The sequence below is a fragment of the Trypanosoma cruzi genome, genomic scaffold (genome assembly GCF_000209065.1).
Source record: "Trypanosoma cruzi strain CL Brener 1047053517181 genomic scaffold, whole genome shotgun sequence".
In the NCBI taxonomy this organism is placed as follows: domain Eukaryota; phylum Euglenozoa; class Kinetoplastea; order Trypanosomatida; family Trypanosomatidae; genus Trypanosoma; species Trypanosoma cruzi.
Genome location: NW_001849540.1, coordinates 171,849 through 199,734, shown reverse-complemented (window position 1 = coordinate 199,734; position 27,886 = coordinate 171,849). Strand labels below are relative to the sequence as shown.

Genomic DNA, 27,886 nt, shown 5'->3' with positions numbered 1-27,886 from the left:
TGGCTCTTTTATACTCCTCCCGCCCCGCAGCACAACGAGGGAGGGCGAGTGCACAGATCACACCTCAAAACACCCACGCACGTGCGGACGCCATGTCGCCGAAGAAACGCTCCCGCAGCAGCCCAAAAGCGGGTGTGACTGCGACGCAGGCATTGGACGCGGCACATATGATTGCTACCGCCATGAATGCGGCGAATGCGGATACTCCGGTTACTACAGGAGGCGGCGGCGGCCATTGCGGTGCCTTCGCACCGTGCGGGCCTGCAGAGTCCGGTGTGACGCACGATGAGAAGGACGTGAAGGCACGCGGTACTGTAGAGCAAAGGCCGAAACTTCCGTCTGATCTTGAGGGACTTGTCTTGCACTCCACGGTGATTGCGCCTGATGTCATCGGCATTCGTTGCATGGCCGCGCACCCAAATGGGATGGAGATGATTGTGGTGCGGGAGGACGGCTCTATTGTTCTGTACGGCATTGACATTTTTCAAAATGTGCCACACTTTGAGCGCATTCGCCACACTGGAGGCCGCGTGAATCGTACCATCACACGTGTTCGTTATTTGCCTTATGGGCGGTCTTTGTTTCTTGCATCGTATCTTTCCGGCCAACTGGTGGTGTACTGCGGAGAGACACTCTCTCCGTTGCACGTGCATCAGCGCACTGGTGGCGCCATTTGGGATTTCTGCGTCGTTGGCGAGTGCATATACGCTGCCATGGCGGACGGTTCATGGCAGCAGCTGCGGGCAGAAAACAACGGGTCCGTGCCTAAGCTAACGATGCAGCGCATCATCCCGAAGGTGTCAGGCGCCGATCGGGCCTTGAGTGTCTGCGGTTCGGAGCAGTGGGCGATTGCTGCGGGGACCGATGATGCGGGGAACGTCGTGGCATGGCGTCTACCGCGTGAGGAAGAGAGAAGCGACAACAATACCACCGCCACAACAAATAACAACAGGAGGAGGGTTGATAATATGAATAATAACCCGCCTGGGGGTCGTCCAATAAGTCTCAGCGATCATGAGGCGCTCTGGACAAGTCGTCTTCCAAAAGGCATGGGATTATGCTGTGCCGTCAGCGGTGGCGTAAATGGTGGTGCTCCTGTTGTGGCGGTTGGCACTTCGATGGGGGACGTTGTCCTGTTCGACGCGCGGCATGGGCATGTGCTGAAGACCTTCACGCACCACAAGGGACCTGTCAGCACGCTGGTGAGCAGCGGTGGGGTTTTGTATGCGTCAGGCTGGCATGAATCCCTACGTTCCTACCGTTGTGCTGCAGATGGTGAGTGGTTTCCGGCGGAGGTTAAGCGACGCACACATTACCATGAGGCGAGTGAACTACTTGTTCAGGAACAACAACAACTTATCTTCTCCGCTGCACGTGATGGCACAGTGATGTACGCACCGATTGGATCTCTCTTTACATCACCTGCGATGTATCTTTCTGTAACGACACAACAGTTTGCCTTTGCAAAATCAAAAAATGTACTTCTGCAGACACGTCGTGGACGGATCGAGGGATTCCGCACCGATGCCGCGCTACGCCACTGGATGCCGTTGTTTGCTTATAAAGTTTACGGCAAGTTTCACATTCAAGGATTGTGGTGTGATGAACGACTGCATTACATGCTCTTTGCCACAGATGAGCGGGCAGCGCTGTTACGTGTGTGCTGGCGGGATGGAGCAGAGGATGCCCTGAAGCTGGGCCGCATTGAGGAAGTGGTGGCACTGCCTGCCGGACGCGGGGTGCTGGACTGCTGTTTTACGCAACACAACGATAAAAACAGCGACGCCGCAGCCTGTGAGAGCTGCTACATGTTACTAGACGACACGGTTGTACACATTACTTTGGCGGAGGGTTATCCTGTCGTGGCGACCTCGATACGGAGCTCCGACGCGGAGTCGGTTGTTGATATCCGCCCGAATCGTCTGTTGCTGGACACGGGTAAAAATAACAGCATCACGGTGTGCGGGCTACGTGGTCGTCTCACCTGCTGCGTCGCACCAGATGGCACCATTGACCCCAGTAGTTTTGTTTGGAGCCAGGAATCGACACGAATGGCGGTGTCGGTGCCCGCGTTGCGTCACCACTCACCTTCAACGTTTGTTGCGCTCACGAACAACACGCGGTACATGGCGGGGTTGGGAACACGTTCGCCTTCTCTTTTGCCTCGTACCCTTCCACACGATGTAAGGTTTATTGCCCGAATTCCTCCTCTAGACAAAAGTGTGGCGGGTTTCAAGCATGAGACCCTTCGTTTTCTCGCCTGCTTTTCTCGCGGTCTGATGTACGTGACGGAGAGTTCATGGTACATGCTGCAGCGCTGCAGCGTGGAGGCCGCTTTTGTTTTGGATGGAGACGAGCAGTTGCTGCTGCTGGTACGTAATCTTGAGGGGACGCTAGAGGCCCTTCCCATGTGCTGGAAGGTGCGGCGTTTTGGCAATTAGGCCTCAAGCAGAGGCAGAGCGAACACACAAGCAAGCCATATATGCATTTAAGACAAAAAAAAAAAAAAGGAACAGAATGGAGTCTGTCGTGTTTTGTATATATTTTTATATACACATACAAATACATATATTTATAGGTGTGTGCGTTTCTTTAAGAAGAGACATAACGTGGTGGAATGCGTGAGAGGAAGAAGGGGAAGAGGCCGATGTGAGAGATGTCCACAGCGATAAGAAAACAAAAAACAAAAAAACAAGAACCAAAGAAGGAGGAGGGGGGGGGGGAAATAGCAGATAAATAAATTCGTTTAATCGGAGATATGTTGGCACCACATTTGTGAGAGAGAGGCGCGGTGGAATCGGCGTGAAATGCGGCAGCCACAAAGTTATGGAGGAGAAGAGCTCTTTGGTCCATATTTTTATAATGTCATGTCCATTGGGTTGCTGTTTTTCCTTCTTTTTATTATTATTATTGTCTACCTGCCTGTCTGCCTGCATCTTTGCTGGAGTTTCCTCTTTTTTTTTTTTTTTTCTTTTCTTTTTTTTTTCTCATGCCGTTTATGTGCCTGAAGTTCCGCGCGTGTTGTGTTGTGTTTTGAGTAGCCGCCGCCAAACAGCACCGGGTTCCTTCAGGATGCCACCAAAGAAGAACGCGAAGCCCACCAAGCCGGCGCCCAAGAAGGGCAAGATGGAGAACATGAACAAGGGCGCTAAGAAGGCCGCAAAGAAGTGGTCGAAGGGTCGCACACGTGAGGCTCTGCAAAACGCCGTTGTGTTCGACAAGGAGACGATGGACAAACTTCTCAGCGAGGTGCCCAAGTACAAAGTGATCACGCCATCTATCATCAGCGATCGCCTGAAGATCTCCGTCGCCCTCGCCGCCAAGGGCCTGCAGCACCTCTGCAGACAGAAGCTGATTAAGCTTGTCTCCTGCAGCAGCAAGTTCCGCCTGTACAGTCGTGTCTAGGTGGGCTCGCATGAATGGAGGAAAAGAGGGGACTCTACAGGAATTGGGAAGAGAGACAGGAAGGGATAGAGAGGGAGAGAAAAAGACGTGATGGCGATGGCAAAAGGAATTCAAAGAGTAAATAAGAGGGAATTGCCATCATTTTATCTCAGTGCTCTCCTTCCCTGCCTTTTTTTCCTTTTTTGGTTTCGCTGTGGCTTTGGTGTGCGGTCTGAAAGGGGTTTTGCTTTGGATTGCCCGCCAGTTGGGAGGAGGAAGAGGAGTGCGCATGTGCGGAACAATGGGAACTCTTATTTATTTATTAATATTATTTGAGGTGGCAGTAGTGCGAGTGTGTTCTTGCAACACATTTGAGTGGATGAGTCACACTCGGCTTTGCCTGCTTTCTTTTTCTTTTCTTTTTTACTCTTTCCTTAACTGTACCCCGATGGGTACGGAGACGGAAAAGAAAATTAAAAACGAGGATGGAGAAGGATTAAGAAAGAGAGGATAAATGGAAACCCTCTTCTCCGCCAATTTATTATTTTTTATTTTTTCATGTACACCCGGATATAACATGCATGCATACATGACGTTTCCCCCCCTCCCCCCCCCCCCCTTTTTTTTTTTTTTCCTTCTTGTGCTTGTGCATGTGTGTCTGGTACAGTAGGAAGTGCTGCTGTTTGCTTTTGGCTGGATTGTGTGTGTATACACTGTACACCCATACATAAATATATACACTTAAGTAATTATTGATTTACTTTCGAAGGATGTTGACCCGTCTTCGCAGTGCAGCTTTGCGCGGGGCCGCCGGTACACGCGCCGCCTCAGGGATGCCTACCGCCGATCACAAGGGCCGCGTCGGCTACGTGTCGCAGGTTATCGGCGCTGTTGTGGATGTACACTTTGCGGAAGGCGTGCCGCCGGTGTTAACTGCTTTGGATGTGGTGGAAAAACTTGGCCGTGACGAGCCCTTGACACTTGAAATTGTGCAGCACTTGGACGCCCACACCGGCCGTTGCATTGCGATGCAGACGACAGATCTGCTTAAGCTGAAATCGAAGGTAGTCTCGAGTGGCGGGAACATTTCTGTGCCTGTGGGTCGGGAGACACTTGGCAGAATCTTCAATGTGCTGGGCGATGCCATTGACCAGCGCGGCCCTGTTGGAGAGAAGCAACGCATGCCTATTCACGCTGTGGCACCAAAGTTGGCGGATCAGGCGGCAGAGGACACCATTCTCACAACGGGTATCAAGGTGATTGATCTGATTTTGCCCTACTGCAAGGGTGGGAAGATTGGTCTTTTTGGTGGTGCTGGCGTGGGCAAGACGGTTATTATCATGGAACTTATTAACAACGTTGCCAAGGGCCATGGTGGGTTCTCCGTCTTTGCGGGTGTTGGTGAACGCACGCGTGAGGGAACGGATCTTTACCTGGAGATGATGCAATCCAAAGTTATTGACCTGAAGGGTGACTCGAAGTGTGTGTTGGTGTATGGTCAGATGAACGAGCCTCCGGGTGCCCGTGCTCGTGTGGCGCAGTCTGCCTTGACAATGGCCGAGTACTTCCGTGATGTGGAAGGGCAAGACGTGTTGCTTTTTATCGACAACATTTTCCGCTTTACGCAGGCAAACTCTGAGGTGTCAGCGCTGTTGGGTCGTATTCCCGCTGCCGTCGGCTACCAGCCTACCCTTGCTGAGGATCTTGGACAGTTGCAGGAGCGCATTACGTCCACGACAAAAGGTTCCATTACCTCTGTGCAGGCTGTGTACGTGCCAGCCGATGATATTACCGACCCTGCGCCAGCAACGACCTTTTCCCACCTCGATGCCACGACGGTGCTGGACCGTGCCGTTGCCGAATCCGGCATTTACCCCGCTGTCAACCCACTGGAGTGTGCCTCGCGTATCATGGACCCGGATGTGATCAGCGTTGACCACTACAACGTGGCGCAGGATGTGGTGCAGATGCTTACCAAGTACAAGGAGCTGCAGGATATTATTGCGGTGCTTGGCATTGATGAGCTCAGTGAGGAGGATAAACTTATCGTGGACCGTGCGCGTAAGGTGACAAAGTTTCTCTCCCAGCCTTTCCAGGTGGCGGAGGTGTTTACTGGCATGACAGGCCACTACGTGCAGCTGGAGGAGACCATTGAGTCCTTCTCCGGCCTGTTGATGGGCACATATGATCAGGTGCCGGAGATGGCGTTCTACATGGTGGGCGGCATCACGTCCGTGCTGGAGAAGGGGAAGAAGATGGCAGAGGAGGCCGCAGAACTTGAAAAACTTCGTCGTGCCCGTGCCGCCCAGGCAGGCCAGAAGGAATAGGAATGAATGAGATGTGGAGTGGGTGGGTGGGAGGGATAGAAGGGAAATACACACACGGAAGCCCGGGGTAAGTGTATGTATATAATATGTATGTATGTATGTATCTGTTTATATATATATATATATGTGTGTGTGTGTGTATGTCAATGCCGTGCTGATTTCCATGCGATGACAAGGAGGGCCTGGCAACGGGAGGCAGAAAAGAAGCCCGGAAGTCACGAAAAAAAAAAAAAAATAATAAAATAAATAAATCCCTTTTTCTTTCCCCCTCCCCATCCCCTCTCCTTCCTTTAACTCCCTTCACCAAATCGTAAATAATAATAAACAATATATATATATATATATAAGGAAAAAAAAGGAGAAACGGAAGGAAGAAGAATAAGAGAGCGAAAAAAGGAAAAACCAACCAAACCAGAAAAAAAAAAAAAAAAAAGAAAGAAAAATAAAATAAATTAGGATTGCCTTGGAGAGACACATACTTTTCCCTCCCCCCTCTGCATCCGCCCCGTTTGTTTGTCATGCGTGATGTGTGGAAGGAGAAGAAATGACGTTTTGTGTATTTGCGAAGGGGGGGGGGGGGGGGGGGAAATCAAACGTGCACACGTACAGAGGCGAGTGGTAATGGGACATGCAAACATAAACACACACACACATACGGGTGCGTACACGTGCGTGCTTTATAGCGCTGAAAAGGGAACATGCGAAGAAGCGAGGGTGAAGGGAACAAACCAACCAAAAAAACTGTGGGGGGAGATGAGATGGGAGAGGGGTGTAGGGGAGAGGAATATGGATATTTATTTTTATTTTTGTACATATGAAGCACATACACACAAAAAAAAAAGAAAAAAAGAAAAAAAAAATGAAGAGTGAGAAGAGGCGAGCCGTAGCAGCAGAACTGTTTATTATTATTATTATTATTATTATTATTTATATTTATGTAAGGAAGAAAACCCTTATAACTTTTTTTTTTTTCCCTTTTTCCATTTGTTTTCATTTGTGTCCCCGTTGCCAATGACGCCTGACACTACCGCCAACACGAGGAGGATGTAACGAGAGAGAGAGAGGGCGGGAGAGAGAAGGAGGAGCATACATGCATGCATGCGAGTATGTCTGCATTCGGCGTGGAGGCGATGAGGAAACGAGGATGGATAGAAGAGAGAGAGAGAGAGAAAAAAAAAGAGAAAATGAAGGGAGAGGTGGTGAGGTGGGGAGTGGGGAAGTGAAGAAGACAGAAAAAAGAAGGATGAGAATGAAGAATATAGCCCGAAGGAGCAAGTTGGAGGCAGAGCAACACACCGCTGCCGATGGTGTGTATAGATGTGTTGGAGGATCATATCTATTTTATAATATAAATTTTTTTTTTTTTTTTTTTTTTTTTGCGGAGGAGGGGGAGGGGAAATGCCTTGTGATATGTGTGTGCGTTGGTGATTTATGCGTGGCCAACGGAGGGCGCATCTTCCACTCTTTTTCTTTTCTCTTCTTTTCTCTTCTTTTCTCTTCTTTTCTTTTCTTTTTCTTTTTAAAGAAGGAAATCAACCGCAGTGGAAGCAGCTTGCAGTTGGTGGTGAAGAGACGCTATTGGCGGGTTTCTTTTCCACACATATTTATATTTCCCCTCCTACCCTAACCCCTTTATTTATTTATTTATTTACGTGTGTGCATTGCCATTGGGAAGGGGAGGGAATTATAACTCGTGTAATTTCTTGTAGGGAGAGTGTAGTGGTATTATTATTATTATTAGTAGTAGTAGTGGTAGTGGGAAGTCAACAAATAAAACAAATAAAACAAACAAAACAAAAAACAAACACAACAAAACACAACAAAACAAAAAGGAAATTAGTACGTGTGCATTCTTCTTTTTCTTCTTCTACTTTTTCTTTCTTTTTCTTCTACTTTTCGCGTTGTGTCGATGTTGAACTGGTGGTTGATAGTACTTTTAATATTTGTTGTAATTCTTTGCGTCGGGCTTAGTGTTTATTTATTATTTTATTTTACCTCGGAGGAAGATGATGGTGAAGCGTATGGTGCGAAAGTTATTGTTGTAATTGGCATGGTAATTTCCATGGGTGTAGTATTACTTTTACCATTAGATGTTGCAAATGCTGTTGATCCTACAATATCAAATAAATATAAGAATACATTAAATATGACACTTATGTGGCAAATTGTACTTTGGCTTTTATTTTGTATGACATTTATTATTGTACCATTTGTAATGTTTTTTTATGAAGCATATGATCCAGATAATAATCGAATAAGTAAACAAATTATACAAGCTATTATATATACAATAGGGATATTAAGTATATTTTTTATTATATGTGGTATATGTTATACATTTATAGGGGTAACGATTATACCTATTTTAACATATGAAGGATTTCCTCAATTTATTTCAGATATTCAATATATTTCATATAATGGTACAGGAATATTTATAAATATAGAAATTCCTGTTAATTTTTTTACATATTGTGTAGGTATCATGTGTTTTTTTGGTTGGATTGCTTTTTTTATTTATGGAGGTTTAGGAATTATATCTTTTCCTTTAGATCTTATATTTGGTTTTATAAAACGAACAAAATCTATAAATAATTATCATTTTAAAGAAGAAATGAATATAATTGCTTTAAAAGGAGATATTTTATTAAAATTATCTTTAAATTTACAAAAAAAATGTCGAGGAATTATTTCAATTTCACAACGAAATAAAATTCATATATTACGTAATGAAACTTATATACTTGAAGCTCAACAAGAACAATTAATATGGGCTTATACAAAAGCAGGTGGTTCCCCTTTTATTATTTATGGACGTCTTTTATTAGGAATTATTTCTTTATTTATTTCTATTATTTGGATTTTACATATTTTTATTTATAATACATTTCATAAATCTTCTTTTTTAAATCAAATTCTTATTTCATTAGATCATATTTTTGGACTTTTTGGAATTATTATATATGGTATATTAATATTTTATTTAATATGGATTAGTTTTGAAGGACAAGTAAGACTTGGTATGAGATTTATATTTTTTCAAATTTATCCTTTAAAACCACATGATACAACATTAAATGCATTTTTATTTAATATATCACTTTCACTTTTAATAAGTCCTGCTATTATAGAATTTGCTTCAAGATCTTTTCAAGAATATGGTCCAAGAACAACGATTAATGCTTTAATGAATATTTATGTATTACATTTAAAAGGAATTGGAATATTTATTCGTTGGGCAGATGTATGTTTTACCGGTATTTCTCTCTTATCGATAATATGGGTCCTCCTTTGCCCTGTACATAAGAGAATTAAAGATCCGACAAAATTGAGGTTATGAATTTAGAGAAAAAAAAAAAATGAGATATTTAATAATATATAAATAAATATATATATGTAGGTATATGTCTCCTTCTATTTCCCTTTCTTTATATACCTGTCTGTACCTGTCTATACCTATATATATACCTATATATACCTGTATATATATAGACATGTATACATCCAGTTGCGTGCATGCATGTATGGGAAGGAGGAGTACAAAAAGGGGGAATGTTTTTTTTTTTGTTTTTTTGTTTTGTTTCTTCTGCTTTTTGTCATTTACGCGTGTACATGTGGACCGGCCACGCCGTTAGTAATACAAACATAAATATATATATATATATATATAGAAGGGCATAATTGACCGAGCCCAGAAGACACAACATACACACAGACAACGCGGACACAGGCAGGTGTAAAGAAGAGAGAAAGAGAGAAAGAGAAAGAAAAAGACACAACACTCACACACACACGTACAATAAAATAAAAACAAATAAATAAATAAAGTGGTGACAAAAACAGCAACAACGAAAATTGGACGGGTGTGTGAGTGAGTGGGGGGTGGGGAGCAGGGGAGGGGAGGAGGTGCCTGCATTTACGTTCATTCATATTCATTCTCACTCAGTTTGCATACTCGCCGTGAGTCGGTGGAAGCGAGGCAAGTGGCTGCAGCCAGTGGTGAGAGAGAGAGAGAGAGAGAGAGAGAGAGAAGTGGAGTGGCACTGTGTGCGTCATATCGGAGACCTTTTTTTTCCCCCCACCCCTTTTCTCTCTCTCTTACACACACACACACACACGTACATTGAAGCGCACATTAACAAGACGTGCTCGGAGTACCGTATATATATATTTATATATTTATTTTCATTATTATTAAAACCTGCCATTTACGGCAGCGAGTCTTGTAGAGATGAGTTCCACATCGCAAGTGGCATTATTACCAAAACTTAGCTTGCCAGATGGTGTGACGGTGTGGGATGGGACGGCGCTTGAATATGAAAGACGCTGCAATAACATCGATGAGCATGCCGTTCACCTCATGCAGACCATTAATATTTTGGGAATACGAAGCAAAGAGGCGCAGTGTTTAAATACCGTATTAACTTCTGTCGCTCGCTTGCGGGAGAACAGGCAGGCGCGGGTGTATCTTTTGTGTCAAGACGGCTATGGTGTTGGTATTTTGAAGATGGGCGTGAAAAAGTTATTTGTGACGCACCCCTCATATTCATCGTTAGTGGAGATTGATCCACTGTGTGTGCTTGACTTTTTTGTAGACACCAGCTTCCAGCGAAAAGGGTTTGGAAAGACGCTTTTTGATGCCATGTTGCTTAATGAGGGTCTTAACCCAGGGGAGGTGGCAATCGATCGTCCCAGCGTAAAGTTTCTGGCATTCTTACGGAAGTACTACGGCCTGGTCGAATACACGCCACAGTCGAACAATTTTGTGGTGTTTCATAGGTACTTTGATAAGTGGCAACCACAGCGTGGGAAGGGGCACCGGGGCGGCAACGCCGTGCCCACTCGGTCTATTGTGCGGCCACAGAACTGCCTGCGGGTTTACCCCGAGTATCAGAGCACGACGGGGCCAAACGACAATTTTGAGGAGGATGCCACGCACCGCACACCACCACCACCACTGCCGCCACCGCTTGTTCCACAGGGATCTGTGAATTCGCCAGGGCCAGGGAAAAAAACGGCATATGAGTTACAGTATGAGGAGTACCTGAGAGAACAGGCCTATCGGAGACGGCAGGGGGGCGATCCAAGGCTTCAACCCGTTCCCAACCCGGTTTCCTCTTCGGAGATTGCGGCAGCAAGTTGTGGCGCCAGGCGTCGTATGTCACCGACGCGTAGTGGAGTTCAATACAATATCATTAGTGGTACTCCAGAACACTGATGTAAAGGAAAGGATAAGTAATGTAACGGATTCAAGATTTTTTTTCTTTTTGGGAGGGGAGGGGAGAAGGAGGGAGGGAGGGGGTTTTATTCTCGCCCTTCTATTTTCATTTTCATTTTTTTTTTTTTTTTTGTGCCTGCAAAAGTCCCTGTGTCTTTTTGCATCTCAGTTTTTCGAGAAGGATGTGGTTTGGGGGGTTGCCACGTCTTTTCTTTTTTTTTTCCTTGTGGGTTTCAGGGTCTGGCTGTGTGTTCTGTTTCATCACCGCCACACACACTGCAACTTCTCTCTCTCTCTCTCTCTCTCTATATATATATATATATATATTTGGTCAGATTGCCCTCCTCTTCCTCTTTTTTTTTCTTCTTCTTCTTTTTCCTTGCTGGTGGGTTTGTTCGTGGCCTTTCATCTTTACACCCTCTTTTTCTTTTTTTTCTTTCTTCTCTTTGTTTGGGAATGAGGGCTCATTTTATTTTCTCTTCCTTATTTGACGGCCTCCTCCCCGCACTTCTTCTCCCCCCTCCTCCCTCCCGACTTTTTTCCTTCTTTTTTGTTGTTGTTTGTCTGTCTGTTTGTTTGTGCATCTTTATTGTGATGGGATGTTTTATTTTTCTTTGTATATAAATACATACGCATGTGTGTGTGTGTGTGTGTGGTGCTGAGCCCATGTACTTTCTTTCTGTTTTTTTTTTTTTTTCTGTTTTTCTTTTCTGTTTTTCTTTTCTGTTTTTCTTTTCTGTTTTTCTTTTCTGTTGTGTGCTTTTCAGGGTGAATTATTGCGCTGCAAGGCGACAGAGAGAGGAGAGTTAACATCTTGTGATACAACATGCCACGGCCTTTTGGAGTTTGGGCGCCCGCCACGACCCTTGCGGAGTACCGGGCGCGTGTGCCGAATCTTTCGGCATTTTCATTGAAGTGGATATACTCGGCAAAGCGGGAGGTGTACTACCATCCCGAGGCACTTGCACATTTCAAGGATCACCAGCAGTACAAAGACGCCGTGGATACCGTCAGGGCAATGAGTGTTTCAGACAAGTTCTTTGGTGAGGGACAGAAGCTTCCGCGTCGTCCAGTGGTTAAAATGATGGGGGCATTACTTATTGAGGGCTTGTTGGTTTACGCTGTTATTCGATACTACTACGGTGTCTACGTGCCTGCCAACAATCCAACATGGCGTAAGGTGGTGAATAAGGAGTGGGAGGAGGCAATTAACACATCACCGTGGGATCACATGTCACATGTCTGGCAGTACAGTGATCAATATGCAGCTGTGATGGGTGACACCGCCTCGCCAGGACCGAGGAAGTTTTATATCCCGGCCTAATCATCGTCAGGACATTTCGTTTTTCTTTTGTATTCTCCCACCCTCTCTGTCTGTGTGTGGTAACCGTATATATATATATATATATGTATGTATATGTATTTAGCTTCTCTGTGGTGTTTCTAGGGGTTTTTATTGTTGTTGTGTGTATCATTGGTCGGGGGCTTTTTATTAATGCCAGGCGGTGTGGAAGCAGGCCGATCAGGGGAGGGGAGGGGAGGGATGTGGGAAAAGGAGGGGAGGGGGGGAATGCAAAAAAAGAAAGAAAAAGGAGAAGAGGAAAAAAAAAGAGAAAAAAACAACAACAAAAATACATAATGGATGATAGTAGCAGTAGATTGTGCCGAAGGAAAGAGGGGAAGGCACATCATTTAGGGTGTCATTTACGTTGAGGTACTTCTTTTTTTTTCTGATATTTTGTTGCATTTAACGGCAACACACACACGCACATACAAACACATTCTCTCTCTCTATGTGTGTATGTGCAGCTTTCTTTTCATTTTATTGCACTTTTCACTTGTTTTCAATTCCCCTCCCTTTTTCCTTTTCTTCTTTTGTGTGTGCGTGAAGGGTTTTTCCTCCAAAGTCACATTCCTAAATATCATCATCATCAACAACAACAACAAGTGGGCGAGAAATGAGTACTGCTTTGCGCCACCACTTGTGTTCTTCGTGCCGGTCCCTTCCCACGGCGGAGAAACGCCTGCAAAAAAAAGCTGCGGATCAACGGGAGGTTTGTGCCCGCCATTCTCGGAAAGACGTTTGATGTGTTCAACTCGGCGACGGAGGAGTTCTGCGCACGTGTGGCGGAGGTGGACGCCGCCGATGTGGAATTTGCCGTTGCAGCCGCCCAAAAGGCGTTCGATGCCTACCGCACCACGGACGGTTCGTACCGCCGCAGTTTAATGCTGAGACTGGCTGAAGACATTCATCGTCACCGCGAGCCGCCTGGCGCCGCAAGTCGATCTGATGCTGACGGAGTCGCGCCGCGATTGTTCCGGCGACGGCCCTTAGAACGTTCACGGCCCGCTTGTCTTGGCGCTCGTCAGCACGAGCGCTTGGTTGGCTACATTGAGAAGGGCAAGGCCGAGGGCGACAAGTGGGTGACAGGTGGAAAACGGTGCTGCGACCGGGGCACAGTTTGTGCAGCCCACCGTGACTCATCCAGGCAACGGACAGAATGACGGTGGCACCTGAGGGGATCTTTGGCCCCGTCACTTGCGTCGTGAAGTCCAAGACGTTGGGGGAAGCCATTGAGCGTACCAACAGCACCACGTGCGATCTTGCAGCGGGTGTCTGCACGCTAGAAGTTGAAGAGATCGTGCACTGCGCGTCCTGCGTGAAGGCGTGCACCGTGTGGGCGAAATGCTGGAACTGCTTCGATGCCACTATGCCCTTTGGCGGTTTCAAGCAGAGAGCTTGGCGAGCAGTGCCTGCAGCGCGACCCCGCGACCAAATCCCCGCACATTGCACTCAAGGGGCCGTTGGCGAAGAAGTGATTGGAGGGAGTGAGACCCCCAAATCCAACGGAGAAGCCTTTTTTTTTTTTAAATTAAATTCACGTGCATCTGAATTTATTGCAGAATATAAAGCCCTTTATTTGCTTGATTATGAATGATCTGTTGCCTTTTTTTTCTTTTATTCTGTATTGTTTGTTTTAATTATACCCAATTTTGTTATGCGTGTTATTATTATTATTATTTGTGGTCTTTGGCATTTTATTCGTAGTTTTTCCCCCATGTTTCCTCTCGCGCGGCGGAAGTGATGGCAAAGTTTGAATATGTATCATTGTTTCCCCACGAGGGAGGCCGGAAATGACTTGCCGGTACGTCTTTTCCTCTCTTTTTTTTTTTTTTTTTCTTTACGCCACAGTCACCTTCACGCCGTGGAGGCACCCAGCGAGAGACTCACACGCAAGGGAGTGTGAGAGGGAGGGAGCTGCTATCATCAAACTTCAAAGGCGAAGAAGAAGGAAAGATTTTTGTGGTGTGTGGGTGAAGGCACAGAAGAAACATTGCAGACACGGTCAGACGACATTGTGTGTGTGTGTGTGTGTGTTTTCGTTGGCGACTCGGGTGGGGCGTCACGGATGGTCATTGCGCAGGTGGAGGTCCGGCGAGTTTCGTTTTTAGCATGCAAGGAGGGGGAGGAGGTGGGTGCGGTGGATGCTCTGAGGCGATGCGCCGACGCCGAGGGGGATGAGGACACCGTTCAGTGCTTCCTGTCGCTCATTGCGCCGTCTGGCATAGAGTTGAGCTGCCATACCGCGCTGCCACATGAGACGTACACAGGGGAGGCGAAGGAGTTGAGGGTTTATTGTGCAACGAACGAAGATCTACAGGACATTTGGTTTTCGGTACGGGAAATATGTGGGACCCGTGCGGAATTGGACGGTGACAACGTGACACTGCCGTGCCGCCTGTGGTGCCTCAAGAGCACAGCGAGGCGACAGTGTCAGAGAGACACGGCAAGTGATGCCTCGTCGTGTAGTCACTACACTTTTTCTTTTTTAAATTCCTCTGGAAGCGACGAAGACGAGGACGGTGAGGATGCCGATGCGTTCCCCACGTCGAATTGGCAGCTGCTTGCCGAGGGCAGACTGCGTTTCATGGAGTATGGCCTGCAGACTGTAGAGTTAGAGATGGACCCTGTGGCAATGGACCGCTCGGGGGCTTTTGTGTCCGTGTTGTTTTTTGTTGCCCCACGTCTGCAGTGCACATTGGAGGAAACTGGGGCGAACTTGCTGGAGCAGGAGGACGACAATCCTCCTATGTGGATGCGTTTAGAAGCACACGAGAGCTGTGATCCTACATCTCTCCGAGACATCTTCTCTTCCGATGATGACGAAGATGAAGAGGAGGAAAAGGAGAAGGAAGATGCTGATAATGAAGGAGAGGAAGGGGAGGATTTGAAAACTTTTGTTGATTCTCATGCGGCAGCACCCAGTGAAGAAGATCTCGTGAATGTTTCTGATGTCTCTGAGGCTTTTGACGTTGAGGGTGCTGCAAATACTTCCGCCGAGCCCCCATGTGCCATGAGGAAGAGGAGCGGCGAGAGGGACGAGGCGGGTGCGGCTGCGGGGGCCGTGCGGGAGAGCGATACTCACGCGGAGCCACAGCGCACTAAAATGATGGTCCTGTCGTCTACATCCGATCTGCCTGAGCGCACCGCAGCACGGTGGGTGTTGTTTGTCGATATGGCGCCTTGGAATCTGCAAATGCCCACCGATGAAAAAAGCATTGAATATGCCTCAACCGGTGAAACTGGGAATGATTTTTGCGACACCGCCGAGAGATTGTGGCGGCTGACGTGTTGCAAGGCCGATGGACACGTGTTGGCCTGCGGCTCTTCTTTTTACGAATCAGTCTGCTCTCACCATGGCTGGTCTGACGTGATTGTGGCAATCGATGATGACATTCTAGCGGTTGCCGTTGTGTCATTGCAGCTGCAGGCTCTGCTGCCTGTTGAGGTTGGCGATGATGTCAACAAGAACAAAAAAGACGCTTTTTTGCCGTTGGAGAATAACGTGCCACTTCCAAATTGCCTAATGCGATGGGTGCCGGTGGCAGTGTCAACACAAATACCGATTGCGGATCTTCTTGTTTCATCTGCAGACGCATGCATGTATTCTGTACCGCTATATGCGACGACCACAGGCAAAACTTTTGCCCTGTCGTCTTTCTTTCCCTTTCGGAAAGGTAAAGCGTTGACGGTGCAGGCAATTTTGGACCGGTTGCCTGAAGTGGTAGGTACCTCTGACATGACGGGGTGGATGAAGGCACAACAACGCGTTGCCGCTCAATTCCATGAGGAAATGTCGGGACAGGTGCGTGGCCGTTATTTGCCCGAGGAGCAGCTCACAGTGCCCCGGTGCATAGACGCGGTCTATTCCGTTGCACTTCATGTGTGTTTTGCGGTCTCTCAGCAGCTGTGCCCTCATGTAGACATGGGTGTGGCATATCCTTTTGTCGCGCTCACTATTAGCGGAGGATGTGAGTTGTTGCTTCACGCATCCGGCGAGAGGAAAGAAAAGGATCGGGATGATCTCCGACGTGCACCAGTGGTAAGATTTGATGCGCGTGTACAAACAACCTTGGATGAGGGTCATTCCGTTCTGCTGCTAACGCTGCACAGTCCGGTCGCGCCAGAAGTCGTATTTGGGCGGGCTGTTCTTTCCATTTTTGAGTTATCGCCCATGTCTACCGGCCGCCTTTGGCTTCCACTTCGAAGTGGCAGGGAATTGGAATGCGAGACATGTGACGGCTGTGATCCGAGCCCATTGTTGGATCCACCTCCTGTGGGGTGGATTCACTGCAGCTATGAATGTATCCTTCTCTCTGAGGAGCGAGCGAATTCGGCTGCTTTTTTGGCAAATCAGGAGTTACTCCAACAGCCTCTTCTGCTTGCCGCACCACTCTTTGTGCCGAAGTATTTTGCTTCTCCTTCTATTGTAGCCTCACTCAGGTGGAACTGTTTGCGGCTTTGTATTGTGGAGGCGGTGGATGTCTGTGGGGTTCTGGTGCGTTCTGGGAGGTGGAAAGAGAAGAGGGGCGTGTACGCGAGGGTGGATGTGCTCCCACCGCCCCATTCTGCATCGTATGCGGATAGTTCCACGGTTACTGTGGCATTTGCCACACCCGCACTCGTTTCTCATAATCCCCGCTGGGTTTGTTGTGGCAGCCTAACTATTGCTGCAGACACGACACACCTTCTTATTCGGCTTTTTGATGAACTAGACGGCGGCGATGGTCTGCTGGATGGAGACACGGCGGGTATAGGGGTCATTGATATCCCGCGTGTCACCAACTCAAGATTTTGGACCACTCCTACAGGAGAAGCATGGCTGCCACTTATTGCCCCGAGAAGGGGGGCATCTCCATGTTATCACGGGGCAGTTTTCTTGCGGTGGACATTTAGTAGCCGGGATGATCCGCACATGGATGTGCTTCATGGCACCAGGACAAGTCTTTGTCCAACTTGGTCTCTTTCCGCGCAAACCCAACCGTATGGCACGTATTGGGTGCATTTTAGCTGTATAGAGTTGCTGTGGACATGGCTGCTCCATCACGTTGCGTGGAAGGCGTCTTTTGCGTCGTCGTCGTCGTCGTTGCAGCGGCGTCCAGTCTTTTTCTTGTGGTTAAGGGCAGGTTATTTTACGCACGAACTTCCCTTGGAGCCGCCATCCGAAGGCGATTGTTATATCAATGTGCATGGGGCGGTGTGTCTTCCGCTTACAGACCATGTGGAGGTGGCGGTGTGTTGCCGTCATGACTTCAATTTCCTTCCTTGTGCCTCTTCAAATGCACCTCTGCCCATTCCTTCCGCGGAGGATGGCTCCAAGGCAGTCTCTGTTGTTGGAGTGGGGGAGTTGTTACTGTCGAAGGAGGATAGGGATGATATCGTTGCCTACCACAGATTACACCGGGTGGTGATAATGATTGAGCCCCATGTCATGTACCCACCATGCTCTGTGCAGGTGGGTTTATTGACAGCGCAGATACACGTTGCCCAAATTGCACAGCAAGAAAGGGATGCCCTTTTTCGTCATGCAGCGAAACGATGGACATGGCCGCCTCCACATCACTCTACACTTGTGGAACTGCGTCTAGGGAGAGTTTTCATGTTGCATGCGCGTACAACACTTCTCCAGTCAAGCCGTACGCCATCGCCGCCTCGACGCTGGATTGTTGGCGTCCGAGAGAAGGCGGGGGGCTCAGACAAGTCGAATTCTCATGACACCGCAAGCGCCTCTCATGCGGACATTATTCATCCTCCAGTAACCCTGAATGCCACTGCCGCATCCAACGTGTCACAGGGGGAGGGCAGCGATACATTGTATCTTCGCTGGCCGGCATCACCGTTTGTAGTCAGTCTTCGTCAACGTCCCTCGCCACCGATGATTGAACTTCTTCTCTCACGGGAAGTAGCGAATTCCGAGGCAGTGAGCGTAGCTGTAACCACAGAACAGGTAGGATCCGTCACACTCGACCTGCCATACTGTTTTGAGAGGCAAAAAGGCACTCAGTTGTATGCCATCCGCCGCCCATGCGCCTCACATGCGATTTCTGGGAGCGGCGGTGTGATTGGTTTTGTGGAGCTGCATTTTGCCCACAACTTTGTTCAAGAAGACGTGGGCGTTGAGGCAAAAGTCATGGAAGCGCCGGAGAAGGTGGTGGGAGGTGAGAGAGTTTTGGTCATTACGGTAGTGAAGGCCCGCTACCGGCAACGAATGTGCCTCCCGCCTTCATTGCAAAAAGAGGAGACACAAGAAACGTTGACATCTTTTGTCGTGGGTGTGGGAGAGACGACGTGGCGTACGACAACCCAAAAGGGCATGACGCCGCAGTTTGACTGTCAAATGCTATTTGATCTTCCACGTAAAAATAAAAATGAGGCGGAAATGGGCTCCGACGACGTGGTGGAGATTCGAATGCAGATGCTCCCCGAGCTGTCAGTCAGTAACAGTGATCCTACTCGGACTGTGGGGATGATGTTGTCGCCGCCGTTTGTCACCGCCTTTGCCTTTTTGCGGTTGTGCTATGATGATGTTGTCTCTGCAGGCGAGATGAATTCCGGTCAGTGGGTTCCCTTGTACACATTCGATGATCATATGAGTGTTGTGCGCATTCTTGTGGGCGAAGTGCTTGTGCGATGGAGTTGGATGAATCAGTTCTCATGGGGCTGTGTGACGCCCTTGTCGGTGTGCAGGGCGCCGTCTTCAGCAAACCATCCTGCCAACGACGTGCCAACGCCGCCGTCTACGAGGGGCGGGGATGAATCCCTTTCGTTGCCACCGCCTGTGTACCTGTCGCTGCAGGTTTGCGATTTTGTGCACTTCAATGGTTTCCTACTTGAAACTGCGCAGAAGAAGGAGAGAAGTGAGCTTTTTTTGATGGTCTCCATGAGCGAGTCGCCAAATTATTTAAGGCCAACAACTTCTTCGTTTCAATGCCCTGACGACGATCACCAACGCCACCACCACCTACAGCAGCAACAGGAAACGCATCCGTGGGACGGGTTTGGTTTGAGATACGGGGATCGCACTGGGGGCGCGGCATTCGATCCCGTTTCGAAGCGCTGTGTGTGGAGGGAGTACTGTCTGCTTCCGTTGTTCATGGATGAAGGGTTGAATTTGCGCTTTGAGGTCTACCGTTGCAGCGAAGAGGGTGGCACCACTGTTGTGGGCAGCGGATGCTTGAATAATTGGGATGTCGTGGGGCGTGGGATTACGGCAGTTGCCATCTTTGCATTGGGTGACATGCAGCCGTGCGGTGCGCTGACAGTAGCGCTGATGCAGGCACCTCTTTATAGGGATTTGATGGTCGTCTCCACCGGTCAACCACAGGAACGGGTGACGGAGTCGCCAGCAAAGGATAAAGACAAAGGTCAGCCACAGCCGCAACTAGCAGATGATTTGAAAGGTGTGGAGTTTTTCCACTCATCATCGTCATCACCATCGGGGATTGATGTTCCGCAATCGGCGTTGCTGCGCATCACCGTACACAGCATGGAGGTTTACGGCCAGAGTGTATCACCCTCTGACGTATGTTGGGAATTAAAGTTACGGAGTGATGCGACGTACGCCCCTCAGGGAAAGACATACCAGTGGACACGTCTGGATGCAGCCAATAGTTTACTGGGGGACGGCCATGGAGAGGAATGGGTCGGTTGGATGTGCGCGCAGAACATGTCCACGATAGTGATTTCTTTTTTACGTCGCGATGTGGCGGGAGGCAGAAGGATGGCGCTGACGGGCATGCGGGATGTACACGGCTGGTTTGTTGTCAATTTTCCCACACAGCTGTCGGGTGAGGATTCCAGACGATCATTTCACGTGGATTTGTTACGTGGTACTCCTTTTGGACCTTTTAACGATGACTCTGTTCCTGTGGGACGGCTCTGCATGTCATACAGTCCGCTCCTATACTCGGGTGTGTTGTATGATCCTTTTACCGTCTTTTTCAGGCGCACACTTCGTCTTGTGGTGACGGAGTTGCTCGGCGTGGTGCGTTCGAGGCGTCTGTGCTCCTCACGGCTTCAGCGGATGTTACACGAGACAAGAGGGGTTGGTGAAACCGAAAAGGAGGAAGTAAAGGACGGGGAGCATAACCACGACACGAGTGAGGAGGATGCGCGTGTATGCATGAGGCTGCAGTGCGGAACAGCAACGGCGGTGTCGTCGCTTTTTTCCCCGCCCATTGTGAAGGTGTCGAAGCGAAACGGCATGTGGCAACTCGATGAGGAAGAGCACTGCGAGACGCTGCAGTTCTTTTTGCTGCTGGACTGCATCCCTGTGGACTGTGAGGAGGTCGCCGATGTGCGTCTCTCACTGCATTTATGCCACGCGCTTGCGCAGCCGAAGCAAACAGACGGGGCCAACGCATTGCTTGGGAGCGTCTTGATTGGGGAAGGTGTCACACATTTGTCATGGTCAGGCGAAAAGGAAGGCTCGGGGTTGTCAACGACAACCGTAGCTGCTAGAGGAGGGGCGTCGAAACCAGCAGGTGATGCCGCATCGCTTTGGGTCCCAATTTCTGCCGTGGGCGAGAAATCAGCGCGAACGGCGTATGCTCATCTGCAATACGCCTGGTCACATGAGGTGAGTTTGGGCAGCTGGCTCGTGTGTATTCGAATCCGTTCGGTGGGACAACAATCCACGCTTTATCGTCCGTTTCTTTTTTTCCGCGTGCGGTTCCCGAACGGTGCGGAGCTTTGCTTGCCGCTGGATTTATTTTGCGCCTTCTCGACTTCTAATCCATCAAATGATGAGGGCCATTCAGCGGCCGTGGCAACACCGCTGCGATCCACGTGGTCCTTTTCTCACGTTCAACTGCCAGTGATTTGGCCGTTGGGGGCACAAATTGAATCTGTCGAGCTGCACGATTATGTGGCGGCGGGGCTCACAATTCATGTGGGCACACATCGGTGGTCGTCCAGCGACACGCCGCTTCTGGCGCTTCTCGTTGACCAGAATGAAACTCAAGAGCCCCGGTCAACAGGATCGGTTTTGTTTTCCTCTGAGCGGTGGTTGCGATTCAAGGGTGTAGGCACCGGAGAGCAGAGGGGTGAGGCAGGGACGAGTGAGTGTGTGCATGAGGTCCTGTTGGCGCGGTCCGCTTGTCCGCCAAGGGGAGTTGACGCGACGAGATGCCTGCATGTACCGTTCCACTGGTGGCCTCTTCAGGCATCCTTGCGTTTCACCGCCTCCGGCTCCGATCTGGTGGCGCTGGGGGCGGGTCGGCTGGCAGTGAGCTGCCGACTATGCATCGGCCGGTGGCAGCTGGATTCGACAACCGCAACAGCAGGATGGGTGTGGGAGAGAAATGATGACGATAATGAGGTAAAGGCCGATGAGATGTTCGCCTCCTACGTTGAAGTGGAACCGTCCACTGCCTCTGTGACGGCGACGTGGGGGACGCCCGCTAATAAGAATAGTGCTGCTGCTGTCGCAACTGGTGGCGGGGCGTTGAGGCGTTATTTTTCTGTTGAAGAACTACGTGATGGATTGACGCGGTATGCTGTTCGTGTGAGCGTCATTTGCCGCACAAGATGTGCTTCCAAATTTGGCTCAGAGTCCACGACCCCACCCCCAGCATCCGCGGCATGGAATGCGGGCGTGAATACCGTTTACACATACGAGGGCGTTCTTATTGTCGATGATGACTGCACCAGCACTTGTGGGGAGACTCGATTGGTGCTTGTGGAAGGTTCCGGGGTTACTGCGAGGGCGCCTAAAGACTCTGGTAGAGAAGAAAATTCAATCGCCATGGCGTGGGTCATTGCACACGAAGAGATGAAGCTCTTTGCAACAGAGCGGGAAGACTCCCATGCGGCACAGTTGTGTCGTCCATTTCTGGACGCCGTGGGGAAGATGAGACGTTGGCGACAACGCCACACGAACGATGCACACCAGAAGCCTGAAATGCCGTCATGGCTGGTGACATCGATTGAAGTGAAAAAATTGCCGGTTGTGTTGACGTCGATGCCCAATGCAACTTTGACGGCTTCCAATGGTTTTCCCGCCACGGGATTTATTCCTCGGGACCTTCCTGTGTTGATTCATTTGGCCTTAAAGCGATTTCGACGTTGCCATTCCCACAAGAAATCTGCTTCTTTGAATGGGGAGAGGGTGGTGATGGTGGGCGGGGGCGAAGGGGGATTTCGCGCACGTTTTCCTCCCGTTTCTTTGCATGCTCTTCCCGTCAACACTCAACAAATTCGGCCACTTTGCGCCCTGCACGTGGAGCCCATGTGGTGTATTTCACCACAGCATTGGATGGATCACAGACGGCCGCTGAATCTCATGCTTTGGCAGGAGCTGTCGTCTAGCGAAAAGCTCAGCTGCGTACTGGGCACTCTGCGCCTGGATGTCCTTCTTAGAGATGCCGCTGCTCAACGCCCTACTAGAAGTGGCGGTGATGTTGCGAGGGAGGTTGTGACCGATTGGCAGCCACTTCACGGCAGTGAATTGTCAGTACAGTGCGCGGGAATTGTACGAGTGCGATTCCGCCCCGTTGTGCACCTACCGAGGGAGGAGCGTATGAAGGACCGCCAGGTGCCTGTTTGCGTGGAGGTGCTGGAGGTCACTGCACAGTCCTTCAAGGGAATTTTTTGTTCAAGGCACGGAGGCCGATTGGGGCTGATGTTTTCTCCCGCAGACAATGCCGGCTTTGCGTCCTGCAGCAGCACATTTTTGCGGCGTGGCGGAGAGGCGGCGGCATTTGCAACCAACGAAACGGGTTCTCGTGGGCGGCACTTGAAGGATGATGCCGTTACTTCCGGCATGATCACGGAAGCTGCGGATTTTTTACCGAATGATGACGAACATTTTTCCTCTGAGGAGGCGGCGAGGGAAAATAAGGAGATGAATATCGATCGCAGTGGCCCGAGTGAAACGGATGATCATGTGAGTGTTCATGGCAATGAGGGAACAACGCCAGAGGAACTTGTGGCACTCTCGACATTCCACACTATTCTTCTGGAGGGACGAGAGATGGATCTGGACACGGGGCAGAAGACATGGCTTGGAATGGACGTTATTCTGGTGGAATGTAGAAGTGATGGGCACCAACAGGAGGGTTCAAGTATTGACTGCGACGATATTGTTCGTGTGTTGGCTGCGGAACGACTGGATTTACGCCTACATTCTTTCATGTCGTGTGGTAGCACCGAGAGGGAGGATCCACAGTCTTTGCAGAAATCATCAAGAGCAGGAGTGGCATCGTCTCTCTACAGTGCCGCTGATTTCACGGTGGCGCTCTCTTGCGTTTCTTCAGGTGTTGTCACCGTTCGTCTGCACGTTGTTATACTCGAATCATCTCCCCCTTTTATTCATGAGGGAAATGACACTAACCGTAATGATGATTATGATGGTGAGGATGCGGAAACACGGTGCATCGCTCCACGCTTTTTTTTTGCCGCCGATGGCCATGGAAAGGACAGGATCAGTTCCTTTGGTGACCGTGTCTCTGCAGTGGGTGGTAAAGTTTATAGAATGGGAGGGAAGGTATACGAGTGGGATGCTCAGGAGCTGCAACGCGTACGTTCTTCCTCTTCTTCTTCTACCGCAGGTGCCGTTGCGTTCAGTATTCCACGGCTGAGATGCTTTAAATGGAAAACGGTGAAAACGAAGTCAGGGAACGTGTCTCATCCCACGGCCCTTCCATGGCAATGGCGTTACCGTCTTGGGCACACAACATGGGTCTATGACAACAGGTACATCATGGTGCATGGTGGCATCTGCGTGAGCCAAGTTGGAGGACGAACACCACCACCGCTCTTTAAAAGAAGAGATGGGAGGGGAAGAAGAAATCGAAGGTGTCGCTTTACAAGTTGCATTTTTAATCGTGTGGCAGAGTCACTTGTCCATGACGCGTCCTCCGCCGTTTTTTGTTACGACACGAAAGAGCATAGCTGGGCGGTGATGGAAACCGAGGAAGGCGACATGGGTAAAGCGAGAGTCAATGGTGAAAAGGTGTCGTGTCAGCATGTGTTTCACTCCAATGTACTCATTCAAGAAAAGGTTTGGTGCTTTGGTGGCTGTCGTGTGGCGGGAAAAACGCGTGAAGATGGCGATGAATTTGGGGACGCGAAGGATGCAGCGTGGATGACACAAAAAAAGGCACATGCGTGCCGAGGCCTTCTCTCCAATGCGTTGACATGCCTCGATCTTCCCACACGTCACTGGAGTATTGTGGAGCCGGTGGCGCAGATGACAAGCCGTGCAATTTCTCCCGATCGCACCATTCCCTTCTTCTCTGCTGTGAAAACACCACTGATGTCTTCTTCACCGCTTCCTGTGATGTGTCACACGGCGGTGGGGTGGAAGGATCAGATGTTTGTTTTTGGCGGCCTACAAGAGGTGGTGGAAGGCGAAGGCACCGTGCTCAGGCCCTCCAATGCGCTCTACATGTTCCACACGATCCGACTCTCGTGGTGGTTGCTCTCCCCACCAAATGCTGTGGACGCTGTTGTTGTTGCTGATGATGGCGGCGTCGGCGGCGGAGGGCTCAACCTTAGTAATGACGACACGGGGCGTCGTAGGAATTGGCCCTCCGCGCGTTACGGACATGCCGCGGCCATTGTGCCTGAACACCCTCACGGTGCCTTTATTATCCTGGGGGGCGCCACATGTCTTCCTATGAATGGGAAGAAAAGCGGGGAGTTGACGTTTGATTGCGCGTTGGATGAACTGCTGTGGGTATATTACGCAGCATTTGGCTACTGGCAGCGGATTGAGGTCCCGTCATTTGTTCCACTCACTCGGCGTGTATTTTCATCCCTACAAATTGTGAGGTTAACAACAGGAGAACCGTGGATTTCGTACGTTATTGTCATTGCCGGTGGATGTGACGCCTCTTTTCTGGAGAAACAGCAGCGGCAGGAGCCACATGCAGAGGAGGAAGCCATTGATAAGAAACAGGGCACAGGGCTGTCCGTGGATGCCAATGGGGATACCTGTAGAGGTGATGATATTTCTTGCGTTTCATTGGCAAATGGAGCGATTCGACACGTGTTTTTTACTGTTCTCACTTCCCCACAGTTGGAAACAGCGTGGGCCTCACTGGAGGAGCGTGGCCTTTGGCAGGTGTCAGTGAAAAATCGAACATGATACGAGAAATATATATATATATATATATATAAGTGTCTAGATTATTTATAGCCATATCTTTATTCTCTGTGCATGGCGATTCAAGTGCGACGCATGACATGATTCATGGCGCGTTGCGGGGGAGGGGTGAATGCACGGAGGGATGGGCAACTGGTGCTTTATTATTATTATTATTATTATTATTATTATTATTATTATTATTATATATGTATTTACGTATTTATCCCCGCAAAGGGTTCATCATGAATAGAAAATAATAATAATAATAATAATAATAATAATAATAATAATAATAATCATTTGATGATCTGTTTATTATCATTAACTTCATTGTATACAATTATGTATCTGTTGGTGTTTCTGCTTAATGCAAATGGTGAGAATTTGATTTTCTTTTGCAGATAATTCTACCTTTTTTTTTTTTTTTCTTTTTTTTTCTTTTTTTGGCGTCTACCGCACGTATGGTGGTGTTGGTGGTAGTAACGAAGGATAGTAGGGACTGGTGGCAGCTTGTGGTGAGCATTATAATTCTGGAGGGAGGCGATATTCTTCTTTTCTTTTCTTTTCTTTTTTTAAATTTTATTTTATTATTATTATTTTTTCTCGTTGTCGTTGTTGTTTATTATTGACGGTTTTTATTTAAATTTATAGTTTGCTTGCGGATGTCGTGTCACGGAGGCTCTCATACATGGCTGTTTTTTTTTCTTCTACGTGGCGTGTTGCTGCTGTTGCTACTTCTGCCGTTGGATGCGGGGGAGGAGGTGGTGGTGGTGGCGGCGGCGGCGAAGTCGGCACCCAAAGTGGAGGAAGAGGACTTTTACGAAGTTTTGGGCCTCGGCAAGGAGCGCGATGATGCGAGTGAACGGGACATCAAATCGGCCTGGCGCAAGTTGTCCAAGAAGCACCACCCGGACCTTGCAGGGGAATCACAGCGTGAGGTTTACCAGCGGATTCAACGCGCTTACGAGGTACTTGGGGACCGCAAAAAGCGGAAGGTTTACGACATTCTCGGCCTTGACGGCGTCAAGAAGATTGAACAGCCCCAGGAACAGCAGCAGCAACAACAACACATGCATTCATTTTTCTCCTTCTTTGGCGGGGGCCATCAGCAACAGCAGGTGGACCGCGGTAAGAATGAGGATTTGGTTTTACTGGTGCCGCTCGAGGATGTCTACAGCGGGGCAGCACACACCGTGAAGCTCTCCAAGACAAAAATATGCCGCAACTGTCGCGGAACAGGGGCGCGTAGCAAAGATCATCTTGTGCGATGTCCGCACTGCAATGGGGAGGGTCGAGTTCTGCGTCGTGTGCAACTCGCCCCGGGATTTATCCAGCAGATGGAGCAGCCATGCGCCCACTGCAATGGTCAGGGTGTATTCATAACAGAAAAGTGCTTGATGTGTAAGGGCAAGAAGACAGTGCGAAGCACTTCCTCCATTAGCATCGACATTGAGCAGGGTATACCAGATGGCCACGTCCTCACATATGAGCTGGAGGCGGATCAACAGCCAAATCAAGTTCCCGGCGATGTTCTCTTCACTGTTGTCACCGCCTCCCACCCCCGCTTTACACGTAGCGACAACGACCTTACGGTGACTGTTGTGCTCACGTTGAAGGAGGCATTACTGGGTTTCAGCAAGTCATTAACGCACCTTGATGGCCACGTGGTAGAGTTGGAGCAGTCGGGTGTCACACAACACGGGGAACGACGCAAAATTGCCGGTGAAGGCATGCCCAAGCACCATGTGCCATCTGAGCGTGGCGATCTTCATGTCATCTTTGAGGTGGAGGTGCCATCTCTGCTCACAAAGGCACAAAAAGAGGCTCTTGAACGGGCCTTTGGCTAACGAAAAGGAGATATATATATATATATATAGAGAGAGAGAGAGAGAGAAAATGATGATGAGAAAATTGTAGGGAGACATGTCTGTGTGTATGTATATGTTTGTGTGCGTGTGTGTGTCTTTCGGTATATATACGTATATATACGTATTATTATTAGTGTGTGAGTGTGCGTGAGGTCAATGTAAAATTTCTTTTTTTTTTTCCTTCTTTCTTTCTTCTTTTTTTTTCTTTTTGTTTTTTTTGTTTGTTGTTGTTTCTCTTTCGCTCCGTTTCTTCGGTCACGCAATGCAAACGCACAGGCAGACTGTAGTCTGGGAGAGAAAAGAAAAATATAAAACAAACCAGACAGACAAGACAGACAACAACAACAACAAGAAAGGAGAAGAAAAAAGAAGATGATGATGATCACAGGGGGACCCTTCGTCTACGAAGGAAGGGGGAAAGAGATAAAGAAGAATGAAAAAAAAAAAAAAAAGAAAAAAAAAAAACAAACAAACAAACAAACAAACAAAAAAGAGGATAAAATACTGGAAGAGACGGAGAAAAAGATAACGCTCTGTTGCAAGCTTTAACGAAAATAGAGAGAGAGAGAGAGTGTGTGTGTGTGTGTGTGTGTGTGAGGCTGAATGAGCCGGTGGAACTTTGGTGTGTGTGTGTGTGTGTGTGTGTCTGTATGTGTC

The 27,886-nt window shown here is 48.7% G+C and overlaps 8 protein-coding genes and 1 pseudogene across 8 annotated transcripts, besides 59 other annotated features; all 9 read left to right on the top strand.

Moving 5' to 3' along the window:
* Window positions 1-10: part of a sequence feature (A-rich) that runs on past the window's edge.
* Window positions 1-2,344: part of a sequence feature (areas merged during assembly that could not be assigned to a particular haplotype. This can correspond to areas where the two haplotypes were merged or to regions with more than two copies in the genome that were merged during assembly.) that runs on past the window's edge.
* On the top strand, window positions 93-2,441 carry Tc00.1047053509233.200 (hypothetical protein, conserved; the record flags this gene model as incomplete). Its single annotated transcript, XM_812743.1, has 1 exon — window positions 93-2,441. The coding sequence occupies one exon, from the start codon at window positions 93-95 to the stop codon at window positions 2,439-2,441; it is 2,349 nt and encodes a 782-aa protein (XP_817836.1).
* Window positions 2,345-3,093: a sequence feature (areas merged during assembly that could not be assigned to a particular haplotype. This can correspond to areas where the two haplotypes were merged or to regions with more than two copies in the genome that were merged during assembly.).
* Window positions 2,538-2,577: a microsatellite.
* Window positions 2,955-2,986: a microsatellite.
* Window positions 3,073-3,405, top strand: Tc00.1047053509233.190 (ribosomal protein S25, putative; the record flags this gene model as incomplete). Its single annotated transcript, XM_812742.1, has 1 exon — window positions 3,073-3,405. One exon carries the CDS (start codon window positions 3,073-3,075, stop codon window positions 3,403-3,405), a length of 333 nt encoding a protein of 110 aa, XP_817835.1.
* Window positions 3,094-5,081: a sequence feature (areas merged during assembly that could not be assigned to a particular haplotype. This can correspond to areas where the two haplotypes were merged or to regions with more than two copies in the genome that were merged during assembly.).
* Window positions 3,696-3,718: a sequence feature (AT_rich).
* Window positions 3,920-3,941: a sequence feature (AT_rich).
* Tc00.1047053509233.180 (ATPase beta subunit, putative) lies at window positions 4,155-5,711 on the top strand (the record flags this gene model as incomplete). The annotated part of the gene is made up of 1 exon (XM_812741.1): window positions 4,155-5,711. The coding sequence occupies one exon, from the start codon at window positions 4,155-4,157 to the stop codon at window positions 5,709-5,711; it is 1,557 nt and encodes a 518-aa protein (XP_817834.1).
* Window positions 5,082-27,886: part of a sequence feature (heterozygous, Esmeraldo-like haplotype) that runs on past the window's edge.
* Window positions 5,784-5,855: a microsatellite.
* Window positions 5,932-5,963: a sequence feature (AT_rich).
* Window positions 6,023-6,058: a sequence feature (AT_rich).
* Window positions 6,127-6,163: a microsatellite.
* Window positions 6,543-6,571: a microsatellite.
* Window positions 6,611-6,639: a microsatellite.
* Window positions 6,865-6,960: a sequence feature (CT-rich).
* Window positions 7,065-7,089: a microsatellite.
* Window positions 7,177-7,231: a microsatellite.
* Window positions 7,343-7,362: a microsatellite.
* Window positions 7,428-7,470: a microsatellite.
* Window positions 7,480-7,541: a microsatellite.
* Window positions 7,562-7,606: a microsatellite.
* Window positions 7,621-9,051, top strand: Tc00.1047053509233.170 (hypothetical protein, conserved; the record flags this gene model as incomplete). The annotated part of the gene is made up of 1 exon (XM_812740.1): window positions 7,621-9,051. The coding sequence occupies one exon, from the start codon at window positions 7,621-7,623 to the stop codon at window positions 9,049-9,051; it is 1,431 nt and encodes a 476-aa protein (XP_817833.1).
* Window positions 7,685-7,705: a sequence feature (AT_rich).
* Window positions 8,351-8,389: a sequence feature (AT_rich).
* Window positions 8,541-8,596: a sequence feature (AT_rich).
* Window positions 8,664-8,701: a sequence feature (AT_rich).
* Window positions 9,060-9,107: a sequence feature (AT_rich).
* Window positions 9,169-9,215: a microsatellite.
* Window positions 9,267-9,306: a sequence feature (A-rich).
* Window positions 9,357-9,381: a microsatellite.
* Window positions 9,450-9,485: a repeat region.
* Window positions 9,510-9,538: a sequence feature (AT_rich).
* Window positions 9,713-9,742: a microsatellite.
* Window positions 9,872-9,911: a sequence feature (AT_rich).
* On the top strand, window positions 9,943-10,929 carry Tc00.1047053509233.160 (hypothetical protein, conserved; the record flags this gene model as incomplete). The annotated part of the gene is made up of 1 exon (XM_812739.1): window positions 9,943-10,929. One exon carries the CDS (start codon window positions 9,943-9,945, stop codon window positions 10,927-10,929), a length of 987 nt encoding a protein of 328 aa, XP_817832.1.
* Window positions 10,981-11,013: a sequence feature (C-rich).
* Window positions 11,214-11,236: a microsatellite.
* Window positions 11,236-11,256: a microsatellite.
* Window positions 11,270-11,309: a sequence feature (GA-rich).
* Window positions 11,565-11,584: a microsatellite.
* Window positions 11,602-11,678: a sequence feature (A-rich).
* Window positions 11,756-12,253, top strand: Tc00.1047053509233.150 (cytochrome c oxidase VII, putative; the record flags this gene model as incomplete). The annotated part of the gene is made up of 1 exon (XM_812738.1): window positions 11,756-12,253. One exon carries the CDS (start codon window positions 11,756-11,758, stop codon window positions 12,251-12,253), a length of 498 nt encoding a protein of 165 aa, XP_817831.1.
* Window positions 12,320-12,352: a microsatellite.
* Window positions 12,454-12,498: a microsatellite.
* Window positions 12,504-12,561: a sequence feature (T-rich).
* On the top strand, window positions 13,156-13,749 carry Tc00.1047053509233.140 (annotated as a pseudogene).
* Window positions 13,788-13,809: a sequence feature (AT_rich).
* Window positions 14,081-14,113: a sequence feature (A-rich).
* Window positions 14,288-14,308: a microsatellite.
* Tc00.1047053509233.120 (hypothetical protein, conserved) lies at window positions 14,340-25,361 on the top strand (the record flags this gene model as incomplete). Its single annotated transcript, XM_812737.1, has 1 exon — window positions 14,340-25,361. One exon carries the CDS (start codon window positions 14,340-14,342, stop codon window positions 25,359-25,361), a length of 11,022 nt encoding a protein of 3,673 aa, XP_817830.1.
* Window positions 15,087-15,157: a sequence feature (CT-rich).
* Window positions 25,370-25,392: a microsatellite.
* Window positions 25,520-25,565: a microsatellite.
* Window positions 25,614-25,658: a microsatellite.
* Window positions 25,774-25,806: a microsatellite.
* Window positions 25,911-25,935: a microsatellite.
* Window positions 25,936-25,963: a sequence feature (AT_rich).
* On the top strand, window positions 26,024-27,208 carry Tc00.1047053509233.80 (heat shock protein DnaJ, putative; the record flags this gene model as incomplete). The annotated part of the gene is made up of 1 exon (XM_812736.1): window positions 26,024-27,208. One exon carries the CDS (start codon window positions 26,024-26,026, stop codon window positions 27,206-27,208), a length of 1,185 nt encoding a protein of 394 aa, XP_817829.1.
* Window positions 26,111-26,154: a microsatellite.
* Window positions 27,286-27,324: a microsatellite.
* Window positions 27,394-27,468: a sequence feature (A-rich).
* Window positions 27,655-27,721: a sequence feature (T-rich).
* Window positions 27,801-27,825: a microsatellite.
* Window positions 27,852-27,886: part of a microsatellite that runs on past the window's edge.